This window comes from Condylura cristata, unplaced genomic scaffold, assembly GCF_000260355.1.
Source record: "Condylura cristata isolate star-nosed mole 26May11 unplaced genomic scaffold, ConCri1.0 scaffold00038, whole genome shotgun sequence".
NCBI classification, from domain to species: Eukaryota; Metazoa; Chordata; class Mammalia; order Eulipotyphla; family Talpidae; genus Condylura; species Condylura cristata.
The window spans coordinates 163,202-174,828 of record NW_004567139.1 but is presented as its reverse complement, the minus strand read 5'-3'; the positions used below and the strand labels follow the sequence as shown (position 1 = coordinate 174,828).

Sequence of the window (11,627 nt, the reverse complement as noted above, 5' to 3'; positions counted from 1 at the left end):
ACCCTGCTTTTTACTTCTGCAGCGGCTTAAAGCATCTTCATGTTTCCCACCCCGTTCAAGCCTGACAGGACTCGTAAGGAAGCCAGGGCAGAGGGCCCTACTAGGGCACAAGGAGCAAAAAGACAGAGCTGCCCAGGGCTGGGCAGGGCAGATTTTCACAAGGCAACCTATAATGTGAGATGACAAGATGAGGTGGCTCAGGGAGCATGAAGCAGAAAAGTTCTGTGAAGCAGGAGTCCATCTCCCCTCTGACTAAGCTCAATTTCATCCCAGGACTGCTTGTTAGGCCAGCAGACCAAATGGATTTAGGGAAACCAGTAGATTCCTAAGGGCCAGCCTGCGGTGGAGAGGGCTGCAGTGAAGGTGGCCGGGGGGAGTGCGGCCTGAGATGGGGCAAGAGGAGCCTCCCACGGGAGCAGCGGTGCAGCCTGCATCCACACACAGGGAATCCACCTCAAAAAATCATCACTCCTGCTCTCCCCCAACCAGCCCTGCTCTACCTACTGCCTGTCACCAAGTGTCTCTGGGTCAGTTTCCTGCCTGACACAATGCGTATAAGGTGGCAGTGTAAGCTGTAAGCTCATTCCCTTCCCTTCCCTGACCTGCCCTCTGCCCTCTGCACCCCTCCCGAACTGCCCCCAGGGTGAAAGGGCCTGGACAGTACGCAGAGCAGGCCATCCCAGTAGTAGGCTGGGACAGATCCTGAGGCCACCTGGATCTCTGGCTGGGTACGTACTTCCTGGAGGCCAGATCCCAGGCAGGGATGGGTGGGGCTGAGTCAGCCAGCCAGCTGCTCTCTGACCCCCTCTCACCACAGGGTCTCTCTCCAGCGCCTCACACATCCCCACACCCCTTCACTGACTGCAGCCAGTCTCTGGCCCTGCTGAGCTCCCCTAGCACAATAGCGCTCTTGTACTCCCTGCCCCCACCAGGTCTCAGACCTGCTCCCAGGCCAGACTGTTTTCCCAGCCTCTGGCAGGCATTCCCACCCCCCCAGAGCTCAGTGGCAGTCCCTAACCACTCCCTCCTGACTCTCCTCCCATCCAGCAATTTCTCTACCCTCTCCTCCCCCACCCTGCAGAGCCACCCCCATCCAGGCTTTTCCCATTTCCCATCAGACAGCAGGCCGCTCTGGTCTCAGCCCTCCCCCGCTCCCCCCCCCTGCCTCAGTGTGGGCCCTCAGGAGAAAGGCACAGCAAGTCACATAAGACACTGATGCCTTATGTTAAGAGAAAGTCACACTTGAGAAATTTACTCCAAGGAGTAAATGATTTTTTGATAGAACAGGAGGCACCTATGTCCCATGTGTACTGTGGGGCTCTCCCAGGGATGGCCATGAAGTAACATATATAGGATACTGGTCCTAGGTCCCAGAGCTTAAGGTGGATTTCTTTATTTTTGAGACAGAAAATAAAAGAGAACTCTGTCTGCCCGCTGGGCAAGTTTAGACAAGGCCTGACAGCCACCTCTCCTGCTACTCACCCTCACTGCAATGGCTGACAGGGCACAGGACTTGTGACTTCCTTCTGCAAGGGTCTGGGAGCGAGATAGGGCCAGGGCCTGTGTCTCTATCAGGTTCTCAGGTGATGCTGCTGGTAGCCGCAGGCTGAGAAAAGCCTTCTGGATTCAGCTGCAGGCCGTCTTGGGTAAGAGAAGGTGGCTGATCCCCACAGGGCAGAAGTTGATACTGAGTCTCACACCAAAGGGGAAGGATCCCCAAAAGTCTCTCTCAGTTATCCTAGTGAACAGAAAGGCTCTGAACCCCAACCAGCATACTTGGAGGTTCCAAGACAGCTTTTCTACTTACTGGATCTTACGATCTTTTTCAAACCACATTTTCTGATTTCCAGCTTATGTGCACTTATATACCGTAGTTCTCTTTGGCCAACAACCACACAAGGCATGAACTCTGAAGCTTACAGAGGTGGAGGTGAGCCAGACCTAGTCCCAAGGCCCTGGCTCTTAATCTCAAGGTGATTTTGCCTTAAGAAACTAAAGCAGAGCCATTCATTTTACAAAGCAGGGCCTCCCTGTATCCCAGCTAGTTTGTGTACCAAATCTCCCGCACTCACCCGAGGCAGAGTTTAATTACAGACAAAAAGAGCAGGGTAATTAAAATGATGAATAAGGGAGGGGCGGAAAGGCTTAAAAAGGAAAAAGTTGCCAAGGTAGTCAAGTCACTTGCAGAATTTGCTTCTTAGACATGCTAGTCCTTCTTAGGAAAGGCCTGCTGCTCTGGCTCTGGGAGTCCACGAGCTTTTATCTAAATTAATAAACACAAGTGCTCCTTAGTTGCCAGTTTCAACTGGAGGAAAACCTGTCCTCCCTTGACTTGAAGGAAGCAAACAAACCTGAAAAGACAGCGATGTATCCAGGTCAGCCAGACGTGGGGCACAGGAGGCTCCTGCAGGAGATTCTCTACCTCAAGGAACCCGTCTCGTGATGTAAGACTCAGAGACCCATTCCTCCCCCTCGTCCCTGTGTTCCATCCCTTCCCAGAAGCCGGTCTGCAGCCCTCGATGGTGATGGCTGGACCCTCCCTACCCTGGTAGATTCTGTCCAACGAACACCGCTGTTCATATTCCAGAGCTACGTAAGGTGTTGCATGAAGAGAACATTCCCACACAGGCTGCAATGTCCTGCTGTCTAGGACCCTCTCTTGCAAGACCTGTCTGCAGCATGACAACCACTGTAAAACCAAGAGGCTGGGAAACTCACTTCTTAAAACTTATTTTAATGTCCTTCTTACCCACCAAATTGGGGAAGGTCAAAACAATTTGGCTGGAGATAATTAATTACAAATTAATATATTTTTGGTCATTGTTTCAAGTTAATCAACATTGTGGCAATTAGGGATTATCCTTGGAAAAAGTGAAACCCATATTAACAAAATAAGTCATGGAAGAACCCCCACTAAGTTCACTGAAGTCCAGCAAAGATCAGCGTTCTGCAATGTTCTCTGGGGCGTGGCTCCGCAGCAGAGAGAGGCCTCCCCACATCCAACCAAGTTCAGTTCACTCCAACCACATCGAGGGCCCAGGGAAGCCAGGAAAGGGCAGCCCTTCCTTCAGGATGGAGCAGAAAAGGCAGCTCAACAAATAAAGTCCTATGGGTTCACTGACAAGTCCATGGGGAGAAAGAGGCAGGGAAGTCTTAAAGATACCACTTTCTTTGAACCTTAAAGTGTGAAAAAAATTCTGAAAGATCAGTGAATGTGAAGGAGGAAAAAAGGAATGAAACATAATTGCTCTGCCAAAGTTTCAACGTGGCCTCAACCTCATATTCTCGCATGCAGACACCATCCTCCCAATGCAGTGCTCAACCCAAGCACACACTCTCCTTCGCAGCTTGAAAACAATGGTGGGGGAAAAAAGTATGGCACACATGTCTGTCACGTGCAGATGTATGCGTGTAGACATGTGCACGCACACACAGACGACCAAGTGCTCCGGGCGGCCCTCCTTCTGACAGGCTCCAGACGACACCTACCCAGGAGCTCCTCTCCGCCTGGAATGCTCCATCTGACCCTGGGAAGAGAACAGGGTGTCCACAAGGCCAACAAAGGGTCTCGGAAAGGTGACATCGGTGGCATTTTCACACGTAAAAGAAATACTAGTCAGGAGTTAGCGACAAGCTCTCCACCCATCCCGACATCCCTCCAGCCTGGCCAGGGAACTTGCATGCCTGAATGCTGCATCTTTAAATATTTCTGGCTGAGCCCTCTTGCCACATATGTCAGTAGCATTCCAAGCTGGCTACCACATGTTCAGGCTCTGGCCTCCTTCCCTCTCGACCCGCTCTGCTGTCTCACGGGCACAGCGGGGCACACAGCTCCCATTTCAGCTGGCCACACAGCTCCGAAATAATCAAGTCAGTAATAATTATCATCATAAGTTCTAAAAGAATGTTCACATTTGAAATACCTATTTCTCTGGAGATTAATTTTTAATTCCATCTGAGGCACCTATGAGAGTGAGAGACAAAGTGTGTGCACACACGCACACAGACACACGCCAGCACACACCCACAAAACCGAGAGAACTGGAGGTTGTTTCCTGCCAAAAGACCTAACAGAGGAAAGCTTATGTGCTGATCAAGTTTTAATAAGGTGGTTAACGAGAACCGTCCACCGCCAGCAAGCGCACAGACTGTGGAAGGAAGCCCTGACCCCGGAGACTCTGGCTCCCCGAGCCCATGTTCTGCCTACCTCTGGGACAGATTCCACAGGTACCACACTCAGAGAATCCAAGAGCACTGCATGGACAGATGAACCTTTATTTAAAAAAATAGCACTTCAAATAAATTAAAAGGGACAACCGTCAAGTGTTCAAATTGTGAAGAAATAGTTGAACCCTAGAGACTCCAAGCCGCAGTCTTCCAGCCCCATCTTGCCCAAGGCCACAGCCTGCAGTCCAGCCCGCTCAGGCTCCTTGCTGAGGCGAGGGAAGCAGCTGTAGCCAGGAGCCCGTGGAGGAGGACGCTGCATCTGACTGGAATGAACATTGCCACGTACTTGCTAATACGGGTTTCACTTTATGACCAAATGTATTCTTTCAAAAATAAAAAAAGGGGGAGGGAAGCTGCATGTTTTTAAAAACTGAAATTATTTAGGGATAAAACACTAACTCTAGTGCCTTTAACGGGCAATAGCAACTTTTCTCCTCCGAAGTCAAACACCATCCCCAGCTGAGCCTTAGTGCTACAAGCTTTTCAGGAGATGTTACCTAAACTTTATTAAAAGAAAAGAACAAGTTTAAATATAGACACTGGACTAGCCCAGTCTGTATTTTCAAGTCCACATTCTTCATCTGAAGCACTGTATCAGGGACCCCCCCCTGAGTCTGCATGTTTTTCAAGTTCACAGTACATGGAACCAGTTTTTCTTTTTAATTTTTCCTCACTCAGAGCAGCCACGCGCAGTGGCCGTTGACGCCGGAACCTTGGGCGGGGCCTTTTCCTATGAGGCCGGGCCAGAGCTGCCCAAGGTTTCTCCTCAATGAGAATCGATGCTGTCATGCTCTATGGATGGGAAAAAAAGCAAGAAAATAAAAGCACCTGGTACAGGTTTCATGAGATCCATTCGGATTCGCTATGTTCCAAACCCGCTGCTGAATGCCATTTGTCCACTTTGTATGTGCTGAACAGTTTGTGGCAAGGAGTCGCTCTCAATTTGAAGAACTGTTATTGGATGCCCCAGAGGTTGACGCGATAGCAGCTCCAGCCGGGCTACTCGTGGAGACCGACTTCCGGATGTGAGGCAGCAAGTAGGGGTCACAGGCCAGCTGCTGGACGTCGATGCGGTCCTCCTTTCGGTAGGCCAAGCATCGCCGAATAAATGCCTGAAAGGAAAGTCTCTTGAAGAAACCTGAGGCAAATAATCCTGGCAACCCCAAACCCAAAGGCTGCAGCAGCTGCCAGTGCCCAGAGCACACATCTCCTAGAAGAGGGGCCGCGGGCCTTTCCTGGAAACCACAGCTGGACCTGGGCAAGGCAAGGGAAGGCTGGCGCCACTCGTGCTGCCAGCAGCAGCAGCAGCAGCAGCAGCAGCAGCAGCAGCAGCAGCAGCAGCAGCACTCCTGAGGGCCGCGGCGCACTGCTGCTACGTGCCTCTGCCCGGAAGGAGAAAGGCCAACACAAGCGCCTCGCTGGGCTGTCAGCACAGCCAGCCTCGCTTCACAGTTCGGCATCTACAAACCGTGGCCTCCTGGTGAACTTCCCGACAGAGAAGAAATTTTAATGGCAGGCAGGTGAGGAGAGGCTGCCAGGTATCACAGACTGTTGCGTATTTTCCCTGTGTTGTCTCTTTTTCTTCTGAAAGACCATTAGCAAAGATTTGGGTGCACGGGCACGCGGTACAAGAAAACCTGAACAGGACTTGCCTCCCCAGGAGGACAGGAGACATTCTGGGAGTGCGGAAGGGTTTGAAATTCTAATTTCTACCAACATGATAGAAATTCTGTTGCCTCAGTACAAGGGCTACAGGGTATCAGTTTCCACAGCTCTTAAGAAAGTTCCGAAAGAGACTATCAGTCTTTACCTAATTTTTAACTAGAGGACTCTATTTAACCAGTCTTATAATTATTTTTAAATAGATGAACCAGTTTTTAAAAATCTAAAGTGTCCCTACTACCTGCCTACCCAAGCCCGTACTTTACAGCAGAGTGCTGATGATGTCTGAAGTAGGCTCGCTGCTGGGACAAACACAACACTCCACTGTGGGCTACTGACAGCGGGGGAAGGGGTGCCGAGGGGAAGGGGTCTGGCTCAGTCCACAGGAACTATACTTTTCCTCCATTTTGCTGTGGATATAAAGATGCCCTAAAAAAATATGATCTATTTAGAAAAATCTAAATCATGAGCTAAGCTACCGATTCTCTATTTTTTCCATTTAGTTAACAAAACACTAAGTGTAACAGCAATCCTGGCTTTTCAAAATCAAAGACACCTCTTAAGTAGCTGCTTGATTATATTGCATTTGGAAAATATAAAACAAATTCAGAGACACTAACATAAGGATCCTCAGTCTTCAAAAAGGACTATTCATGGCTCTTCCTGGTGGCGTAATGTATTAAAGCACCACATTATGAATCTCTCCAAAGCCACTGCAGCACCAGTTTGATGCCAGTTCGATGCCCGCCCAGGGAGCTGACCCACATAGCACGGCAGACCTCTTCTGATCTGCCCGCTTCTCCCCTCAGCAGTGTCCTTTGTCAATCTGCCTGTTCTGTTTGTCAATCACTCTGTCTCTGGTGAATCCTCTCACCCACCATACCTCTGGCCTGCACCCCAGTTCTATAAACATAAAAAAATAAATCTTTAAAAAAAAAAGGACTATTCAGAGCCCTCCCTGGTGCAATGGGCTAAAGCAAAGCAATATGAAGAAGCCAGATGCAGCCACTGCAGCATGAGTTCGATCTCCTGCCAGGGAGGTGACCCACATAGCCCAGCAGGCCTTTCCTGACCCGGCCACTGCTCCCCTCAGCAGTGTACTTCATTAATCTGCCTGTTCTGCTCCCCACTCTGTCTCTGGTGAATTCTCTCACCACCCCCTGCACCTCTGGCCTGTACCCCAATTCTGGATGCTTCTTGAAAAAATAAATTAATAAATAAAAGAGAACTATTTTTAGTGAAATACCTGGAATTAGAGCTGACCAGGTTATCTTGGTTTGAATACCAGTCAAATAAACTCCTTTTACCTTGAAGTTTCTCTCTTCGCAGCTGCCAGTGTGGACCACCTCACATACCACTTGCCGCCTTTCCTGCCACTCGCCCCTCTGTCCCGTGGCTTTCTATGTCCACATGCACATCTGAGCTTCATCACCCTTCTCTGTCTGGAACAGTCTTCTCCTAACTCCACTCATGGTTTCCACCTTCACATCATTCTTGACTGCTCAAAACACCTCACTTTATTGCTGAGGTTCCCCCTTGCCATGCCATCATAAAAGGGGTTTCTGGGCCCTCCTTAGTAACACAATGGGTTAAGACACAGCACGACAAGTGAGCGGCAGCCACTTTAGTGCAAGTCTGATCCCCGCCTGCCCCGGAGGTGACCCACATAGCGAGGCAGAACTCTCCTGACCCGCCCGCTGCTCCCCTCAGCAGTGTACTTCCTTGATCTGCCTGTTCTGCTCCCCACTCTGTCTCTGGTGAAGCCTCTCACCGCCTCTGCACCTCTGGCTTGTACCCCAGCTCTGTATGAATAAATAAATAAATCTTTTAAGAAAGGGAGGGGTTCCCACCTCTCCACCCCCATACTTGGATTATTTTCACTCTGACATTTATCACCATCTGGAATCTATCTGTTTTTAGTTATTGTTTTGGCTCCCATGGTGGTAAGTAAATTCCTTTAGGGCAGGGACCTCATCTGGGCCATTCATGGTCACCTGATTCACAATTCCATCTCTACTACCTGGAACAGCATCTAGTGTTTAACAGGTATTTAATAATAAATATTTGTCATGGGAGGAGACAGGGACAAAAGGTTAGTGGTTGGTGGAATACAGTTAGAAGGGAGATTTTTTAAGTAATGAAATGTGTATCCAGTGGTCTATTCAATAGAGAGTGACCTGATATTACCCACAGAAATAAAACCAACGACAAAGCTGCTGTTTCACTGGTCATGGGGCCAGACCTTACCTTTGCTTCAGGTGTTACTACTGGCTTTGGCGGGAACTGCACTTCAGTAGCTTTAAGAATAGTATTTTCTTGTAGAATGTCTTGCTGGGACTGGTTATGGCCAAAGGGCTATGGATAAAAACAAAACATAAGAATAAACAAAGACGAGCACCTGGTTGAAATGCAAGAAAACACTACTCAAAATCAGAGGGGAGGGAAAGAAGACTGTCTCAGTGAGACTGCTAGAGCAGCTCTGGAGGACATACCTAATCCTCCCATTTCACAGATAAAGACTAGAAGGTTCAGCATTTAAGGAAACTCACTCAGAGCCCAGCATCTAGGCTAAGGCAGAGCTGGAACCAGAAGCAGCGTCTGCCATGTCTGTCAGACCTGTTAACCTAGCCTACAGCTAAGAAAAGGCTTGAGAGCCACAAGCAGCAACTTCTTTTGCCCTGAGTGCTACGTGCAGGGCCCAGGCTGTACTCACGTACACCACCAGCAGACCCAAGACTCAGGTGGAGAAGATGGAAAGGAAGTAGAAGGGCAAAAGGGACAAGAACAAAGAGGGGGACAGGAGAGCGTAGGCGCTTACTTAGTGGCTTCCTCTGTGCCCCAAACTGCTATTCTCTGCTAAACTCTTGACAAGTCAGTTCGAGTGTAGTGTTACCTCTACACAGTTTCTACTAAAAGACTGCAAGCTATTTTTCTACATCACCTCTGCCACCATTATCAGCAGTCCTCCCACATTATTACAGAGTGTAAGTAGTAATTAACCCTACTTGTTCTGAATAATTTCCTCATTTTAGAGAGGTAGGATAAAGACAGATAGACCAAGGAGGAAGTTAAAGAGGAAGTGGAAATCCGAATTAAAAGCCTGGCCTAGAGACTGCAATCAAAACACTGCAGGCCAGGGGAGAACTCACAAATGGCTGAAGCCCACAGCCTAGTGGGGAGGCGTGAAAGACAGACCCCCTGCGGGCAGACACAAACATGACTGCATCCAATATACATACTTACAAGGCGGATCCACAAGGGGGAAAAGTGAAAATTTGTGTGTGTAGTTCACCAACTAAGCTATTACTTGTTCAAATGATGTAGCCTCTTGATCAGAGGTAACAATGAATACTTTATGACACCCCTCCCAGGACAGAAATATGCTTTTTATTAATAATAAATATTTTTATTAATAATAAATATTTTTATTAATAATAATAGCTTTAACTAATGGAGTGGTCAGGAATAGAAGGCACTATAGATATTTCAAGTTTCAGTTCTCGGAACACTTTAGAGTAACTTGGGAAATTATACTTTAATAAACTACTTTATATAATTCCCTACACATACTAATAGAATCAAAACATGTCCTGGATCTAATTGAGAACAGCAAAAAAATTCATGTTTCAGTGGCCCAGTAGAATTCACTAGGGGCCACAGGGTTGAAAATTTCTGCTTATACATGAAGCCTTTAAGTCTACTTTTTCTTCAAACCACAACTTTCAGGATTCTATTTTGATTAACTCCAAGCAAGTATTTCACACTGTGCCACTGTTTACATGTGCCGCCAAGACAGGAAGTCAAGCCACTGTGTGATCGTCCTTACCTTCCTTCCATAAAGACACTGGTAGAAGATCACCCCCACTGACCAGACGTCAACTTTATTTGAGATCTTTGGTGGTTCTTTCCCAACCACAAAACACTCTGGTGGTAAATACCTGGGACAAAGGGAAATATGAATTCTTAGAACAGTGAGTAGGAGTGTAAGACACACACACAAAGTCAAAGTAGAGAACCTTGTTGTAAGTAAAAATAAATGAATTTAACAGAAAAGGCAGCTTAGATCTAGCTAGAGAAAACCAATGAAAAAGGAACTAAAGGAGGCAATAATGTCTTATAAAGCCATAAAGTACACTCTTGAATTTATTTACTGAGAAGCAAATATTCTTAAGTCCCTACTTCACCCACCCCAGCCTCCTTTTCCAAGGCTGTGCACAGTATTAGTGTCATTCAACCTAGTTTTTTTTTTTTTAAAGATTTATTTGTGCATACAGAACTAGGGTACAGGCCAGAGATGCAGGGGTGGTGAGAGGCTTCACCAGAGACAGAGAGGGGAGCAGAACAGGCCGACTGACGAAGTACACTGTTGAGGGGAGCAACGGGTAGGTCAGGAGAGGTCTGCCGCGCTGTGTAGATCACCTCTGGGGCAGGGATGGAACTCATGCTGAAATGGCTTTAGCTTCTTAGTGCTGTGCTTTGACCCACTGCGAAACCAGGGACGGCCCTCAACCTAGTTTTTAAGTGTGTGGAGGGCAAGTACAAATGAAGTGCATCCCTTTGATGACAGCTGTACCAAGAACTCTAACCTTTCGGGTTTGCTGAAGATGTCTTTAAAATAACCATTTCACAGCCTAAATGAATTCAGGACCCAGCACAGATCTCTGAGGGGCCAGGCTACTTTGCCTTTTTAAGGTAGCCTCTTTTGGAAAGCTGGACCAGGATATTTTTCATTTTCTATTTTTACTGGAAGACTATCAAAGAGTGTGTGTGTTTGTGGGGGAAGTGAAACAAACTAGTCGTTAGCACAACTCAATCTTCGTCTGAATTCATTCCCTCTCCACCCATCCCTGGCCTCTAAAAAGACAAGCTGAATAGCCAACCACACTAAATTGTATGGTGTGAACAGTAAGTGCCTCCTGGCATTTAGGAACCAGACAAACATGCTTCTCCCTACTGCCTGGCGTTAGTCAAGGCACAGCTGGAGGGTGGTATTCTGAAGGTAACAGATCAATGCCTGTGATTTCATGCTGGCAAAATCAATTTTATAAAAAAACTCTGTTTTAGACCCTGCTGTGCTTCTAGTATAAAAATCAAAACGTAATGCCTGAAATCACAAGAGCCGAGAAGCAGAAAATGTTGAAATGTTGGGATTTAATAAAAACAAGAATATAAAACTAAATTTTAAAAAACAGTGGGGGGAGGCAGCACGGAAGTACATCCTTTTCACAATATTCTTTTTTCATCATTTTTAGCATTCATTTTTGGATTCAGGGCTCTGACAAGGGCGCTCCCTGGTGGCACAACATAGGTTAAAGTGCAGCACTACAAAGCTAGAGCCACCGCTGCTTCATCAAGAGTTTGATTCCTCCACAAGGAGTGACCCACATGGTGCAGACTTTTCCTCTCCAGCACGCTGCTCCCCTCAGCAGTGTATTTCAGTATATCTGCCTGTTCTGCTTTCCACTCTGTCTCTGGCCTAAACTCCAGTTCTACGTGCATAAATAAATAAATCTTAAAAAATGACCTCTGATAAAGATTATCTTGAAGTGAAGACTTTAGCAAAAGCCACACACTAGACATGGCGATACAGGCACAGAACTCACAAAGAGTAGAGAAGGTAAAGAAATTAAAATATAAAGTATTTTTTTTTTAAGATTTATTTATTCGTACAGAACTGGGGTACAGGCCAGAGATGCGGAGGGTGAGAGGATTCACCAGAGACAGAGTGGGGAGCAGAA

The 11,627-nt window shown here is 47.3% G+C and overlaps 1 protein-coding gene across 1 annotated transcript in view; it reads right to left on the bottom strand.

The window, feature by feature from the left end:
* Nucleotides 1–4,255: 4,255 nt before the first annotated feature.
* Nucleotides 4,256–11,627, bottom strand: part of TLK2 (tousled-like kinase 2) — a 103,524-nt gene continuing 96,152 nt past the window's right edge. Inside the window, exons 19-21 of the mRNA XM_012732976.1 lie at nucleotides 9,716–9,827; nucleotides 8,137–8,244; nucleotides 4,256–5,339 (exon numbers count right to left, since the gene is read on the bottom strand). Coding sequence (XP_012588430.1) covers nucleotides 5,166–5,339; nucleotides 8,137–8,244; nucleotides 9,716–9,827 — 394 coding nt within the window. The 3' untranslated portion in view covers nucleotides 4,256–5,165. The remainder of the gene's footprint in view (nucleotides 5,340–8,136; nucleotides 8,245–9,715; nucleotides 9,828–11,627) is intronic.